This window comes from Chelonia mydas, chromosome 12 (assembly GCF_015237465.2).
Source record: "Chelonia mydas isolate rCheMyd1 chromosome 12, rCheMyd1.pri.v2, whole genome shotgun sequence".
In the NCBI taxonomy this organism is placed as follows: domain Eukaryota; kingdom Metazoa; phylum Chordata; order Testudines; family Cheloniidae; genus Chelonia; species Chelonia mydas.
The window spans coordinates 18,518,194-18,535,452 of record NC_051252.2 but is presented as its reverse complement, the minus strand read 5'-3'; the positions used below and the strand labels follow the sequence as shown (position 1 = coordinate 18,535,452).

Here is a 17,259-nt window from a genome sequence, read left to right as displayed (position 1 = left end):
TAGGTAAACAAATGTATTAATGCTACCATTGCCTGGACCCCCAAACTCATAATATTAAATGAACAAGTGCTCAATCACACACTTTTCTTTACATTATTATGTTTTCTGATTAAAAAATAAAGGTGAGGCGGGTTTATCCCTCCTAGCCCTGGGGAGGGGGGTAGAATCCCAGAGTGACCCGCTCCTCTCGGCCCAGGCAGGGGGCGCTCCCCGGTGTGACCCCTGCTCTCGGCCCAGGCAGTGTGGAGCCCTGCGGGGGCGGGCCCGGACGCTGCCCCCGCGGCGGAGGAGGGGAAGCCCCGCGGCTATAAGCGCTCCCCGGGCCGGCGGGCGCGAAGCGGAGCGGAGGTTGCGGCTCTCGCTCGCGCGCGCAGCCATGCCGCCGAAGAAGTACCTTGCCGCGGGCAAGAAGCGCAGCGCCGACTCCGGTGTGGAGACAGAGCGGGGCGCGCTGACCCAGGAGCAGAAGGACCAGCGGATCAGCCTCTTCCTCAGGGGCTTCAACCAGCAGGGTGAGGCGCTGCCCCGGGCTGGGCCCCTCCCCGCGCGGAGGCTCTGGCCGGGGCAACGGGCAGCTTGGGGGGGGCCGTCCCCAGCCGGCCACTCGGGAGGGGGGCCGAGGCTGGGGTGGTGGCTGCTGGGCCTTCTCCGTTCCAGGCCCGCGCATCTTCCTCTCTCCTGTCCCGCCCACTGCCTCTGGGGCCTCAGCCCGGGGCGCTCGGCAGGTGAGTCTCCGTGCGGAGCGGGCTCGGCGGGAGGCCGCTCTCCCGCCACGCGAGGGCTGGCCCAGGGTCTGGGGCTACCGCTGCTGGCCAGATGATTCGCCTTCCTGGGTGTCGGGTCAAATCCGATCCCTCCCGCTGCAGGGCCAAACCGGAGCAAGTGGCTTCCCCTGAGCAGCGTTACTCGGGGGGGCGCCGGCCTCGGCCCGCTCCGCATGGTGAGGTGGGCGCTGTGAGGGACAGTCACGGTGACTGAGGCTGGTCTCCTGATGCCAGTTAATTGGTAGCGTGAAGGAGGAAGGGGGATATTGATCACCCTGAGCAAGTGCATGGGTGCTGCCTGTTGTATTAGCACAGAGTGGCCCCCTTCCTGTCCTCCGCTAGAAAAGGAGGCAGGTAGCTGAGAACAACAGCACAACTTCCAGTTAGAAAATACGCCTTAAATGTTTGGTTTGTTTTCTTTACAGTCCCTTCCTAGATTTAGTTCACTAAGGCTGATGCCTTAAAAGCGGAAATGGTGAAACACTTGAAAGAAAGACACAATGACAAATGGAAACGCATTCATTTTTAAAAAATGAACAAACATGTGGGCACTAGTAGATAAAGTTTGGATTTGTGCAAACAGGATGTAGATAAAGGGAGTTAGCATCTTCGTAGAATTCATGGGTCTGTTCATGTTCTTATACATGTGGAAACTTTCCATCTGCACTTTCAACTTAAGCATTGGGGCACAGAACTACCCTGTACAACTTCTATTGGGATGACTATTGTCTGCAGAATGAATAAATACATGTATTTACATTTGATTTCTAACTACATAATCCATGTCTAGTTTAAAAAAAAACCATACATGTGACATCAGTCCTGATATGTTTCACAGTATCAGCCGTGTGATGAAGTGAGCTGTAGCTCAGGAAAGCTTATGCTCAAATAAATTGGTTGGTCTCTAAGGTGCCACAAGTACTCCTTTTCTTTTTTCAGTCCTGATACATAAGCTTGATGTTATCAGAGGCAACAAGCTGACTTATTATGGTCTAAGGATTTCTAATGAAATTAGCTGAACTAGACTTCTTGGAACTATTCCAGTAAAATCAACAGAGGCCTTCTAATATTTACTGACCATCTGCACTGAAACCAATGGGAAATGGCTACTGAAGTCTACATTTGATCAGATCAGTCTGGCAATTCAAACAGCATGCAATACAAGGATAAAGAAATATAGCTTTGGCAAATGCACAACTTACTAAATGTTAACATTTGATATTGTAAACTGCCTGTCAAGGCACTTAATGACTAACCACCACTGAACAATAGCCTTCAAAAGAGGCCAAACTACTAGTTTAAGTTGCTAAACAACCATAGATTTGTTCAGCACCTTTGAAAAATCAACCCTTAGACTTTTCCTACTAGGTGTGAAACTACAAATTGGTTTGCTAACTTGTATGCAGGCAATAATAGCTTTATCATCACTCTCTTTAAATAAAGAAATACACTTTATTTACCTAAAATGTTGTTAAACTTAATTTTATGCAATCTCTTTCCTTCCCTCCACTTAATGGCTAATCTAGGACTTTTCTCTCTGGGAAAGATTGTGTGTGTGTGTGTGTGGTTAAAGCAGTGGGCTGGGATTTAGAAGATCTGGTTTCAGTTTGTCTTTGTAACCTTGGGCAAACTGGATAATCTCTCCTTCTCTCATCTATCTGTAAAAATGGGATGGCATTTCCATATTTTCCAGGAGTGTCCTGAGGCTTAATTAATAGTGGTGAGACACTTGACGACTAAGGTGATGAGGGCATATAAGTACCTCAATAAGGATAATGCTAGTTTTAAAATGTTGAATTGTTTACCAGTTTGAGGCCAGCCAGATACTAGGAACATGTAGCATTGCATAACTTAAAATCTACTTTGAATTAAGCTGAACTTCTAGTCAAACTGACTGACCCCTGTAAATACATGATCTTAACTCTTTAACTGGAACAAAGGTACTACCCAACAGGCAAACTATTAATGCACTTGGAAGTGTATTGTACACTTAGCAACAGGTCTGTGTTTTTTTTGTTTGAAGCCAAAGACAATCTTCAAGAAATGAAGAAAGAAATTGATTCACTTATGCAAACAGCTGAGAAAGCATTTAGAGTGGAGTTACTGAAGATGCCCGTTGCTGTCAGGAAAATGAAAAGAAAAGACTTGCTTAGTAAGTGTGGTTTTCTTGGAATGCATGCTTGTAGACAGCATGGATAACACTATCTACTTTCATGTCTTAAGGGTAGCGCTAAACCTCCCTGTAGACCACAGTTTCTCAAATGGGTCAGTGGACCTCTCGGGGTCCCCAACGGTACTCCAGGGCTTCTGTGGGCCCTGCTGATCTACACCTCCCCTTTCCTTCCTCCCTCAACTCCTCTCCCTCCCTCCCAGTGCCTGCACACTGGGGAACTGCTGTATCTCCCAGAGGCTACTGAAGTGAAACCGGGAGATTTTAGGCGCCAAAAGTCCAGAGGCGCAGTGGGGGCAAGGCAGGCTCCCTACCAGTCCTGGCTCTGTGCCGCTCCCGGAAGCGGCCGTCACGTCCCTGTGGCCCCTGAGGGAGGGCCAGGGGGTCTCCGTGCGCTGCTCCCATCCCGAGTGCTGACTCTGCAGCTCCTATTGGCAGGGAACTGCAGCCAATTGGGCTGCAGGGGCAGTGCCTGCAGGCAGGGGCAGTGTTTGGAGACCCCCTGACCCCCCTGCTAAGGAACCACTGTCAGAGAGATGTGCTGGTCACTTTTGGGAGCAACCTGAGGTAAGCGCTGCCTGGCTGGAGCCCGCACCACTCACCCCCTCCTGCACACCAACCCCCTGCCCCAGCCTGGTGAAAGTGAGTGAGAGTGGGGGAGAGCGAACAACAGAGGGAGGGGGGATGGAGTGAGCGGGGGGTGGGAAGAGGTGCAGTGGGGCCTGAGGGGAAGGGGTGGGGCCTGAGGCTGAGTGGAGGAGCTTGAGGGTCCCTGAAAATTTTTATATCAAAATGGGGGTCCTCAGGTTGCTGAAGTTTGAGAACTGCTGAGTAGACTGTTATTTGCTTATTACTTTTTGATAGGTACTTCCCTGATTGAGTTAATTTATTAAATTTTAATTGTGATGCAATCATACATAGACTAGAAATTATTATTCTGGTCAGCTAGTCTGACCTGTATAAAACAGGCCATAGAACTTCACCCAAAAACTTCCGCATCAAACCCAGAACTTCTGTGTGAGCTTCTATATATTAGAAAGACACTTTGTCTAGATTTAAAGACTCCAAGCAATAGAGCCCTGTACTATCAAATCTTCTCACCATGTAAGTAACTAGGCTTAAGACAGTTTTGATTCCAACTTCTACTTATGAAATAATAGAAGCAATTCAATCTGTGATAGACTGCAGCAGTAATTTGCTGCTATAGGAATATTGGTTTCAGAAGTTTCTCTTCCCAAGTGAAACTCTCATATGGGACCAAATAAAGACCAAATCAGGATATGCTTATGGAATCTAGGGTCAATCAAAGTGGATCTGGATGCCTAGCTTCTGCTAAAATCCCAGTCTAAAGTAGCTACAACTGTGACTAGTGCCTTAAATGTAAACTTTCCTTCCCTTTTCTTTCAGTTACAAACCATGTTTTGTGAGAATATATGTAGCTCCTTTAGAGGTATCAGCACTCTAGAATAGTGGGGAAAGCTGGTATCTGAGCTGTTGGCCTTCAGAATTCAAGGAATTATGAAATGAAGGGCTTGTCCAGATATTGAATTAGTGTATGGCATATTGGGGTGTAAATCTACAGTGCACAAGCTTTCCTCACACTAACTGTCCATGTGGACCCTGTTGATCTGCACCAAAAGTTCCCACATGCACTTTGACCTACTCCAATGTAGCAGCAAGGTCTGCATGGATGGTTAGTGCATGGCATGTTAATGCTCTGTAGATTCACATCCCAGCTTGCTGTGCATTCTCTCCATCAAGACAAGCCCTAAAACTCTCTTTTTGGGCTTCAAATTGTACAAATGACATACCAACCCAGTCAAGGTCAATTTCTTGCATCAGTTGTGCATCACAGCTTTCTCCCCAGCTTCATAACTTGTTCTCTTCCAGGCTCTCTCCTTCATCTAGAACGGGTGTGGGCAAACTACGGCCCAGGGGCCGCATCCAGCTCACCAGACATTTTAATCCAGCCCTCGAGCTCCCGCCGGGGAGCAGGATCCAGGGCTTGCCCCACTCCAGCTGGGGAGCAGGGTTGGGGGCTTGCCCCACTCTGCACGGCTTCCAGAAGGAGCAACGTGTCCCCCCTCTAGCTCCTACACATAGGGGAAGCCAGGGGTCTCTGCACGCTGCCCCTGCCCCAAGCGCTGCCCATGCAGCTCCCAATGGCTGGAGACTGCGGCCAATGGGAGCTGCAGGGGCGGTGCCTGCGGACAGGGCAGCATGCCGAGTCAGCTGTCCATGCCTCTGCATAGGAGCCAGAGGGGGAACATGCTGCTGCTGCTTCTGGGAGCCGCTTGAGGTAAGCGCCGCCCGGAGCCTGCGCCCCCGACCCCTTCCCTAGCCCTGATCCCCCTCCGAACCCCTCCGTCCCAGGCCAGAGTAACCTCCTGCACCCCCAGCTGAAGCCTTCCTCCCTGCCCCAGCCCAGAGCCCCCTCCCACACTGTGAACCTCATTTCTGGCCCTGCCCCAGAGCCTGCACCCCAACCCCCAATTTCATGAACATTCATGGCTTGTCATACAATTTCCATACCCAGATGTGGCCCTTGTTTGCCCACCCCTGATCCAGTTAAGCAAATAGTAGTTACTGTAAACAGGATATGTTTGGTTTTTTTCCCTTGTGTAACAGACCTGCAAGGAGGAGAGGAAGCTGCTGTTGTAGCTGCCGCTGTTGTAGCGGTAAGTGTTTGTAAATTGTAGCAGAACTTTAAATATGGAAAATTTTAAATTCTTACTGACAACACAAAGGAACTTTAAAGGGAACATTCTTTGCTATTAGCTTAATTTAAGAAAAAAAAAGTGCCAAACAATAATACGTGGCAGGACACAATGGCCTATAATAGTGTGAAACTACTGCACATTGTATCTGACTCTTTTAGGGTAACTTACAGATATTGTTGCCACAACTTCAAGTTTAGTTACTCACGCCCATCCTGTGCATGTGACTGAAAATGGATTTGCTGAATGTAATCTTTACCTCATGCTGGAAACTATCTCTGAAAACACCTTGTATAACTTCACTTTACAAACTTAGTCACCCTCTCCACTAGGCTAACATAAATGTGTATCTTGGGGAAATTTACTGATTGTACAGATTTCACTTGTTCTTTAAATATCTTCTAGAATGACTGCTCTGTAGAGGACATTCCAAATACCAGGCTGGTGAGGAACTGCAGCAAAAGAGGTGAATGATTTCATGACATGGATTACCAGTATCTGATTTATTTGTTTATTATTAATGGTATGAATTTAGTGACTGCAAAAGCAGTATTGTTATTAAGACTCCCTTTGGTACTCTGAATATATAATTTATTACAGTAAAGCCTACATAAGAACAGCCATACCAGGTCAGACCAAAGGTCTGTCTAGCCTAGTTTCCTGTCTTCCGACAGTGGCCAACGCCAGGTGCCCCAGAGGGAATGAACAGAACAGGTAATCATCAAGTGGTCTATTTCCTGTCACCCATTCCCAGCTTCTGGCATACAGAGGCTGTGGACACCATCGCTGTCCATCTTGGCTAATAGCCATTGATGGACTGATCCTCCATGAACTTACCTAGTTCTTTTTTGAACGCTGTTAGCCTTGGCCTTAACAACATCCTTTGGCAAAGAGTTCCACAGGTTGACTGTGTGTGTGAAGAAATACTTCCTTTTGTTTTGTTTTTTAAACCTGCTGCCTATTAATTTCATTTGGTGACCCCTAGTTCTTGTGTTATGAGAAGGAGTAAATAGCACTTCCTTATTTAGTTTCTCCACACCAGGCATGATTTTATAGACCTCTGTCATATTCCCCCCTTAGTCGTCTCTTTTTTCCAAGCTGAAAAGTCCCAGTCTTATTAATTGCTCCTCATAAGGCAGCAGTTCCATACTCCTAATCATTTTTGTTGCCCTCTTCTGAACCTTTTCCAATTCCAATATATCCTTCCCCTTAGTTGTCTCTTTTCCAAGCTGAAAAGTTCCAGTCTTATTAGAAGTCCCAACAGATTGGGATTGCAGGAAGGGGGAAGCAGAGTGGTGCAGCATTGTGTTGGGCACTGTAAAAATATCTGCTAAGAGATTACAATCTGAATAAAGGGTGGAAGGGAACACAGGTGAAGTGAGTTTCCCAAGGTCACAAAAGTCAGTGGCAGAGCTGGGAGTAGAATGCAAGTCTCCTGGGGAGTCCCATTCCGGTCACCTATCTGATGGACTACTCTGTCTGTAAAAGAATAAGTGATCACTCTGTATCTGACCTATCAGTCCTCATCCTCAAAGGAAACCTGCACACTTAAAAGATGAGTTTGGGAGTTTACATTCATAACTTTATTAAAACCATGGTTTTTAGTCTCTAGCAAAGACACTGGATTTATGGCTTATTACAACACTCTGTACCCCACTAACCCCCTTTTGTCCTCTGACTACGAGGGTGTTAATGGGCCACTTCACCTTGAATAGTCCCTTAGAATGTGTGCTAACTACTTATGCTAAACTGTCTGACCTTGTATTTAGCTGTGACACTCAGTACCTTTCTCAAAGCTGAGCTCTGTGTAGCTTGAAACCTTGTCTCTCTCTCCAACAGAAGTTGGTCCACCTCATCTCTGTAAAAGAGTTTTTTCTTTAATCTCAGAACAGGTGCAATAGAAATGGTGCACCTCTGTCAGGGTCTGAACCTACTCTGGAGGGGGGGTTCACCTCTAAGGGTGAGAGGGTCGCTTGGTATCCTTGGCAGATATGTCAATGAGGGTGGAGATCCATATACAGTAGTTATGACGTTGGGCACACTTGCAATCCACCTAAGCATTGAACTGAGTGCCAAATGGCCATCAAATGGTGCAATCAATTGCTATTTGTCTACTAACAGTCAATGTAGAGCTAAATGGGCTTGTTGTGGTGCCCATCGCTGGAGCTATTAATATTCCATGTATTTCTAATCCACTTTGAATTCTTTTTGTTTGTTTGTTTGTTTTTTTTTTTTTTAGTTAAGGTAACTACAATTGTTGAATATAAAGATGAGGAGAATGTGCCTGCCAAGAAAGCATCTCAAAAGGTATGTGTTAAAGGAAAATAACCAGGCCTAGATCTGTCCTGAAACCTGAGACTACCTCAGTTGATCCCTGGTCAGTTGCCTGCTTGTCATCTTAAAATAAACTATTTAAAAAAAAACAAACAACTTTTAATTCAAAATTAGTTGTGGTCCAATATGCTTATTTTAATTAAATTTAATATAAAATCCTATTGTGAGCTTGTTTGGTAATCAACAGATAATGAATTAATAAAAGTATGTACAAAAATCATCGGCTGTAAATTCAGTACTATTTAAGTCTCCTCCTGAAATTGAATAACTCTCTGGTAAGGGTCCATCCTGCTGAATCATTAGGGGATATGGTGGGACTCTAAAGTCCCTAACTTGATTTTTCTGTTAAAACATAACTGTTTGATGGCCACCTTATGTTCAATAGATACCTCCCCATATTTGAATAGGTTGTTTTTAGAGACCAACAGTGATCAAAAGCATTGCATCTGCATCAACGTATCCAGTCTTAACTCTGTCCCACAACTCAGGGACTTGGTTTTGCTCAATGACTTGCAAGTTTCAACTGGGCATTATGACATGGGTCTTCTCCCCCATATCCATCAAAAAGACTTGATCTAGTGGTACAAGCATGTGTGTAGATGTGCCAAAATGGCTCGTTCGAAAACAGTGTTATGTGGTGTACTGAACTGTCAGGACAAGCAAGACAGTAAACCGTTCTGTACAATGAAGCTATAGCATAGGGATTTCATGTGCTTCAGTTTACTCATCTATAAAGTGGGTATAATTCCCTATTCAACAAGGGTTTTAGGAGGTTTAAGTCTTCATCTGAAAGTCTCAGTCCTATTACATTTAATGTAATTTATTCTAACAATGCTTTATTTATTTGTTTTAAGGTGTCTAAAACAAAATCACTGGTTTCCTTAGCTTCTGGCATACATCTCAAAGAAAACCACTCTCTTTCTCGGTAAGACCATGATCTTTAGTAGTTTTTGTAATTTATTTGGACTGAGTGGCTTTTCAAAGAAATAGCAGTGTGAATTTTTTTTTTAACTCTGCGAAGGAGAAAGAATTTAATGAACATTACACAAGCTGGATCAGATTTTGTGATGTACTCTGCTGAAGTAAATTTGAATAAGATGACCCCCCCCACCCCCCAAAATGGGGTGGCTGCTAAAGGGTTATAGTGCAATCCATTTGAATGTATACACTTGTGCATACAATTGTGTGTTTAATATAAAAATGTTTGGTTTCAGAGTAGTAGCCATGTTAGTCTGTATCCACAAAAAGAGCAGGAGTACTTGTGGCACCTTAGAGACTAATAAATTTATTTGAGCATAAGCTTTTGTGAGCTACAGCTCACTTTATTGGATGCATGCAGTGGAAAACATAGTGGGGAGATTTTATATACACAGAGGACATGAAACAGTGGGTGTTACCATACACACTGTAGGGAGAGTGATCAGGTAAGGTGAGCTATTACCAGCAGGAGAGGGAAAAAAAACCTTTTATAGTGATAATCAAGGTGGGCCATTTCCAGCAGTTAAGAACGTCTGAGGAACAGTAGGGGGCAGGAAATAGTTTTATGTTGTGTAATGACACATCCACTCCCAGTCTTTATTTAAGCCTAATGTAATGGTGTCCAGTTTGCAAATTAATTCCAATTCAGCAGTCTCTTGTTGGAGTCTGTTTCTGAAGTTTTTTTGTTGAAGAATTTCGCCTTTTAGGTCTGTAATCGAGTGACCAGAGAGATTGAAATTTCCATCCCACCATCAACCTCCGTCTGGACCAGTCCACGCAAGAGATCTACTTCCTGGACCCTACAGTGCTAATAAGCGATGGTCACATAAACACCACCCTATACCGAAAACCTACTGACGGCTATACTTACCTACATGCCTCTAGCTTTCATCCAGACCACACCACACGATCCATTGTCTACAGCCAAGGTCTATGATACAACCGCATTTGCTCCAACCCCTCAGACAGAGACAAACACCTACAAGAGCTCTTACAACTACAATACCCACCTGCTGAAGTGAAGAAACAGATTGACACAGCCAGAAGAGTACCCAGAAGTTACTGACTACAGGACATGCCCAACAAAGAAAGTAATGGAACACCACTAACCGTCACCTTCAACCCCCAACTAAAACCTCTCCAGCACATCATCAAGGATCTACAACCTATCCTGAAGGACAATCCATCACTCTCAGAGATCTTGGGAGACAGGCCAGTCCTTGCTTACAGACAGCCCCCCAACCTGAAGCAAATACTCACCAGCAACCACATAACAAAAACACTAACCCAGGAACCTATCCTTGCAACGAAGCCCATTGCCAGTTGTGCCCACATGTCTATTCAGGGGACACCATCATAGGGCCTAATCACATCAGCCACACTATCAGAGGTTTGTTCACCTGCACATCTACCAATGTGATATGTGCCAGCAATGTCCCTCTGCCATGTACATTGGCCAAACTGGACAGTATCTATGTAAAAGAATAAATGGACACAAATCAGACGTCAAGAATTATAACATTCAAAAACCAGTCGGAGAACACTTCAATCTCTTTGGTCGCTCGATTACAGACCTAAAAGTTGCAATTCTTCAACAAAAAAACTTCAAAAACAGACTCCAAGGAGAGACTGCTGAATTGGAATTTAATTTGCAAACTGGACACCATTACATTAGGCTTGATTAAAGACTGGGAGTGGATGTGTCATTACACAAAGTAAAACTATTTCCCCCCCCCACTGTTCCTCAGACGTTCTTGTCAACTGCTGGAAATGGCCCATCTTGGTTATCACTACAAAAGGTTTTTTTTTCTCTCCTGCTAGTAATAGCTCACCTTACCTGATCACTCTTGTTACAGTGTGTCTGGTAACACCCATTGTTTCATGCTCTGTGTATATAAAATCTCCCCACTGTATTTTCTACTGCATGTATCCGATGAAGTGAGCTGTAGCTCACGAAAGCTTATGCTCAAATAAATTTGTTAGTCTCTAAGGTACCACAAGTACTTTTTTTTTTCTTTTTATAAAAATGTCTACAATTTAAAGATTAACTAGATAACATTTAATGGAGGAAAGTAGCCTTTAAGTAACTTGAAATGTTACAGTTAACAAGAATAACAAACTGTACGGTAATACTTTTGCTGATTTTTACTGCTGAAAGTGATTTGCATGAATATCAGTAGTGGAATATCTATTTGAGCTACTTACAGCAAAGATGAGCCGAAGTCTACTCTTCTTTGGTTTGCGAATCAGAGGGACTGATGTCTCCAGTCAAATTGGCATAAAAATCTGTGCAATTATGTATTGCAACTGTTCACTTTTTAAAAATCTGAACATGTCTACTAGTTCAGCATACACCTTCTGTCTTCTTTTAAAGTGTACTCTAGATGTTGAATCAACTCCTACTGTACATGAGAAGAAAACTAGAAAGCCTTAACTAGGTTTAGTTATTCAGACTCCTAATTTAGTATTACAGATAATCTTCAAATCCGTAAAACTAGTCAGCTCCTCGGGTGGACAAAACCTGTTGTGTCAGTCTCTGGTGCATGGCTTTTCCCTAATGTTCAGTAGCATTTTGCTCACACCAGGTCCTGAAGCAAACTCGCTCAATTCTGTGTGTGGGGAGGGCTTCAATCCCTTGCTCCAAAATCATCTTTATGGGCCCATTAGGATCCAAAACTAGAAGTGGCTGTTCTCTGGCTCTGGTTCAGATGTGGCTTCTCAAGAATTCTTGTGAGAACTGATTTTAGGAATATTCCCTCCACTTTTGATTAAAACTGCCAGGAGACTGAATTGGAACCTTCACTTAACTATGTCCAGAAACTGTGCTCTCTCAGCCAGTTTCTAATACAAATAAGCCTATATTGCTTCTAGCCCCCTCGACTTAAATAGGCTAGATTCTGGTGGATTATATCTTGCTGTGTAAAGAACTTCACGTTTGCTGTGTCTCCCCCACCCCCTCTTTTTTTTTTTTTTAAAGCAACATTAACTAGATAACTACAGAGTACTGTAACATTGTCTAGATTTACCAGTCTTCTGCTTAGGGAATTTAAAATATCTGCTTCATAACTGGAACTCTCTAGACTAAAAGCACTGTACTGTGTAAAAGCAAATGCTCTTTTTCTGACAGATCTGCATGCTCTACTCCAAATGTGAGGCATTTTAAGGCTCCTACATCTGATCGCACAGCTGCAAACTATAAATCTGCTCCACGGGTTTCTAGAAGGTAAGCCTTTCAGGTCATAGCACAACTGATCTTTTTTTTTTCTTTTTAAACTCTCTTACAACCATATATATCTGGACACCAAATAAGGAATACTCCTTTGAACCAGACAATGTGAAGATCTTTGTAAGTACAGTGTCTGTCACTGCAGGATTTTAGGAAAGGTAGGTGGCTTTTATCTATAAAAGGGCTCCTGTTCATGGAGGAGGATGGGGGAAGAGACCTGAAGTGGATACAGTTTACACTTGTGTTGAAATTCTGGAGGTACTGGCTATGTTTTCATCGTTAAGGTTACCTTCTGAAGCTGGCTTAATGGGGCACAAACTACTCGCTTTCTCTGTGTTGACTATAGTTTACAGAAACACAACAGTTTAGAAACAAATTTTCAGTACTCTAATTTTAGCTGAAATAATTCACTCTTGGTTGAAAATACTTGCAACATTTTGTATAAATTCATACAAATACTTCCAGTCAGTTAAACTATACATTGTAGCTGGAAATGTTCTTAAAACTGGTTATTCTGAACTTGCTTCTGGCAGAAACAACCTTCTGAAATGAAATCCTTTACAGTAAGATAGCTAAAATCAGCCTTGAAGCAACAAAGTGGTTCACAGCATTACCCTGGCCTGCTATTATTATGCCATTGTATCAAGAGTCTGTCTCTATCAGGTTAAAGATGCCTGAAACATTATACTTGCTCTCAAGTATTGGAGTCTGCCTTTGACTACAGTACAAAATAATGTTAAATACAAGGGAAATATAGGAATTCCATGACAGACCTGTCAATCACCTACTCCAGTCTCCTGCCTCTGAAAGTAGCCAACATTAGATGCTTCAGAGGAAGGTGCAAGAAACCCTGCAGTAGTCCAGTCCTGGATAAGCTAATGAGTCTCTTCCTACTCCCTAATAATTAGATTGGCTTAAAAACTGATGCTTTACGGTGAGTGTTAGTGTTCACTGTGATAACTAGAGACTGTTCTTCTCCATATAAAATGTCCAATCCCAACTGAAGGTTGATCATTGGCCTAGAATTTCTCAGTTGTATTGCACCCTGCCAGAATGGCAAAACATTACCTGGTGGTGCTAGTAAACAATACTACTTCAAGATGTTTGCATTTTTTTTAGTGTTAGTTCTAAACAGTTTGTAGAACAAAGTAGAAAATGAGCACCCATTAAGTGCACACATCACAAAGCTGGCTGTTACTGAATCACATTGGCTCTCATGGCTCTCTCTGTAGGACATGAAAATGCAATTTATTAGAGGTGAAACTCTGTTCTTGTATTCCACTTCTAGACTACCACAAATAGCTGTCTCAAGAACTGTACCTGTGAAAGAAAAAGTCCAAGCCATGTCACTAAGAAGTAACTCAGTGCCTCGGGAAAAAGCTGTTCCATTTGTAAATATACCTCTGGCTGATGGAAAGGTAGTAAACCTTAACTTTTCAATTTCACCTGCTTTAAATGAATCTGTTTCTGGCAGATATATAAACAAAGGGTATCTGGAAAATTTTTTTTCCTGTCTTTGCTAGCAGTAGCAGTTGCTAGAGTTAAGTGAGCAGATTGTAAACAAAACGGCATTTCAAAATGGTCACTTTCTGAAATTACCATTTCTATTAACTTTCCATATTATAACAACGTAAGAATGGCCATACTGGGTCTGACCAAAGGTCCATCTAGCCCAGTATCCTGTCTCCTGACAGTCGCCAATGCAAGGTGCCCCAGAGGGGATGAACAGAACAGGTAATCAAGTAATCCATCCCTTGTCACCCATTCCCAGCTTCTGGCAAATAGAAGTTAGGGACACCATCCCTGCCTATCCTGGCTAATAGCCATTGATGGACCTCTCCTCCATGAACTTATCTAGTTCTTTTTTGAACGCTGTTATATTCATCACAACATCCTCTGGCAAAGAGTTCCACAGGTTGACTGTGCTTTGTGTGAAGAAATACTTCCTTTTTTTTTTTTTTTTTTTTAAACCTGCTGCCTATTAATTTCATTTGGTGACCCCTAGCTTTTGTGTTGTGTGATGTGAAATAAGCATTTGATGTATTTCCCCTACGCCTTCACAGAGCTGTACAGTCTAAAATAACTGAACACTTGGACTAAAGAAACTCTCTGTGAATAACTTGTTTCAATCTGCACTACTGCTGACTTTGAAAGATGGGATTCTGGTTGTGAAAGCTGATGGATATTGGTTAGCTAACAAAACTGACATCTCACTGTGCCCTGGGTGTGCTGAGAACTCTTGTTCCTTGAATTATTTCCACTTAGATTTGGCTCCCTGACCAGCAGCAGCCCTAGTTTAATGGCCCATTAACTTGTGTTCATAATGTCAGTCATAACTAAAGCCAGTGATAAGTTGGAAAGAGACATGTACAGACTAACTTTTTGGGCAGAAGGTTCTTTTGAGCCAATAAAGCTGTTACACTGAAGTTGAGTTAAGGCATATGTTTATGGTTGTAAGAAAAACTGATATGGTGATTCATGTGAAATATGCAGAATAGTTTTATCTCAAAATTAATAACTCTGTGATTATGCTCAGACTCTCTGTTCTGCTGGTGAAGACCTCCGTAACATCAATGTCGAGTTGCTTAATGATGACACAGTTCAGCATATTCATAATCTAGTGGTAAGTTTACAGAACCAGTATCTTGTAAATAGTCTAAGATTGCACAGCAGTCCTGGCATTTCGTCTTCAAATCACCTATGCAAGGAGCAAACTATTTCTAGTAGGGGAGAATGTTGCTGCAACATTTTCCCCTTACTAGAAAGAGACAGGCTTTGTATAGGTCTATTATATTGAGTCCTGTCGGTGACATTGCTTCTAAAGAAAGGGCAGAATTTTTCTTCTCCTCATGTCTGCCTGCCTGCCATGTGAAGAAACTCTGCTTTTCTCACTAATATCAATGTGTCAATCTGCAAATCAAAACAAAGACAGCTGAGTTTCACATCATGTATACTGATGGAGGGGATTGTACATCACTCTCTGAATAAGAACTATAAGGGTCCCATCAAATCTGTACTAAGCTTGGACAGTAGCTCCTCCCCCAACATTATGACGGTGTGCTTATATACCCCTTTCCAGGAGAGAAATTGTACTCTGCTGCTAACCACCACTACTAACTTTATGCCAACTAGTGGCCCTCCTCCAAGAGGTTTTTGTAATGGGGACTCTAAGACCTGGCTAATATGTAATATTAGAACTACAGTGAAATATCCGTAGGTAATGAGTACTATATGGAAAAATGAGCCACCCTTATAGATGGTGGGACCTTACTTTAAATTATATCAATTATAGCAGACTGAAGATTTGACAGCTACAATATTGGTATGCCTCTGTCTCTATTGCAAGCACAGGGTGGGGAGGTGTCTTTAAAAAGCTAAATACTGGGCAGCAGCTAGATGGTTTTGCCCTCTCTGCTAATCTGTACGTTATCTTACTACTCTACTGCTGAAGATTTGCTCCTCAGTTTAGCTGTCTTGCAGAGTTTAATCAACTCTAGTTTTAATGTCTGCCAATAAAGTTGGTCTAAAATGGCTTTCTTTCCCCCCAGAGCCAGTTGACTGTTTTATGTGGAAAAGCAACAGTTAAACCAAGTTAATGGAGTCTACATGTATATCTCTTGTTCTCTCAGTTGTGTATTATATAAATATTCTGTGCAATTACTGCTTGTCTGTTTTAAATGTTTACATAGAACTGAATATCTTTTTAATAAAGTTTTATACTGCATATTAAACTTTCTATGTATAGAAAAACTTAATGATCACATTGCTGTAAAATTAGTATGTTTTTACAACCTCAAAGCCATGTTACTAGTTGCTTCCTTAACTGAAAGATGAGGCTGCTTCCTATTCATGTTAGTTTAATGAAGGGACAATTTTGTATCCTTTCCAGATTGTTCATCTCTATTTTTGACCACTTGCGCTCAGTAAATTTTATACATAGGAATATATAGTAAAATACATCTGTTACATCAGAAGCTAGTTCCCATCATTCTGAAGTTATGCAGCATTAGTGCTAAGCACCAATTCAAGGTTATGTAAGGTGATATAAACTCACTCTTTTAGAACTGCTTAGACCTACCTATGTTCAAGTCTCAATTTGTAACTTGTATGCTGGGACATGCATGGAGGGTGTAATGTAAATTAAAGAAGGGTAGATGTCACTCTAAACTCCTGTTAGGCTGTCTTGGTATTTCTCTAGTCTAGCCCATAGTCATGTGACTAAGACCAGGCTACACTCGGAGTAAAACCCTAAGTTAAATGAAAGGCATTTGGGCTCAACTGTATCGATCAGTTTCTCACTAGGCTTCCCTAAATTCATTTTTGCAACTGTTCTAAACTTTTCAGTTTCGAAACTCCTTGATACAGCACCCTGAAGCTTTACTTGTGTGTACTGTGTTGACACGAGCTGCCAGTTCTTTATCTTGTAACCCTTATGGGGTTAATGAGCCTGGAATTCGATTATAATCAACAGGATGTCATCAACCATTTCAGGTTTCCCTCTTGATCCAAAGAACAGTTGTCCCTTGCAGTCTTGATTATAAGAAGCCTCCATAAATTAGAGGAAGCTTTTCTTTCTGACATCAAGCTATTGGATAACTAGGAGGACAATAGTGTAAAACTAGCAGTGGATTGTTTAGCAGTTGAAGAGTAAAAAATAGCAATCTTCTGAACAGTTACTTTGACAATCTATATCTGATAAAACCTTCCACTTGAGTTGACTTTCAACCAAAATTTTTTTGCATAGTAGGCCGTCCGGTAAACTTCCATTCAAATTTGGAGCATAACTTACAGAAGCATGTTCTACTAGCTAAACTTTAGTGTTGCTTCTCACAACAACCTCGCTTGGGTGCAAAGATGAACTGGGCCTCAACACAAGGGTCTGTGTTGAAATAAGAGCGGGACTGCAGCCTGATCAGTCTTACGAAAACTCTAGTAGCTCAAAGAAAAGGAGTACTTGTGGCACGTTAGAGACTAACAAATTTATTTGAGCATAAGCATTTGTGAGCTACAGCGGTCCTGTAGAGGCTTTTTACGTGGGTTTCCCTTAAATGTACACTTATTATTCTGCAT

At 42.6% G+C, this 17,259-nt stretch overlaps 1 protein-coding gene across 11 annotated transcripts in view; it reads left to right on the top strand.

The window, feature by feature from the left end:
* The first annotated feature begins 195 nt into the window (after positions 1–195).
* Positions 196–17,259, top strand: part of LOC102947665 (borealin-2) — a 208,130-nt gene continuing 191,066 nt past the window's right edge. For 3 of the 11 annotated variants that reach the window (XR_006285125.1, XR_005222230.2, XM_043526059.1), the window contains exons 1-9: positions 268–512; positions 2,788–2,916; positions 5,563–5,612; positions 6,057–6,117; positions 7,891–7,958; positions 8,840–8,910; positions 12,091–12,186; positions 13,478–13,607; positions 14,726–14,812. Coding sequence is in view for 7 of the 11 variants with exons in the window: in XM_043526059.1 (XP_043381994.1) it covers positions 377–512; positions 2,788–2,916; positions 5,563–5,612; positions 6,057–6,117; positions 7,891–7,958; positions 8,840–8,910; positions 12,091–12,186; positions 13,478–13,607; positions 14,726–14,812 (828 nt within the window). In the remaining 4 variants the exon portion in view is untranslated. Of the gene's footprint in view, positions 513–2,787; positions 2,917–3,987; positions 4,039–5,562; positions 5,613–6,056; positions 6,118–7,890; positions 7,959–8,839; positions 8,911–12,087; positions 12,187–13,477; positions 13,608–14,725; positions 14,813–15,737; positions 16,164–17,259 lie in introns of those variants that run through there. The other 8 variants (XM_043526057.1, XM_043526056.1, XM_043526055.1 and 5 more) reach the window with 7 other exon arrangements.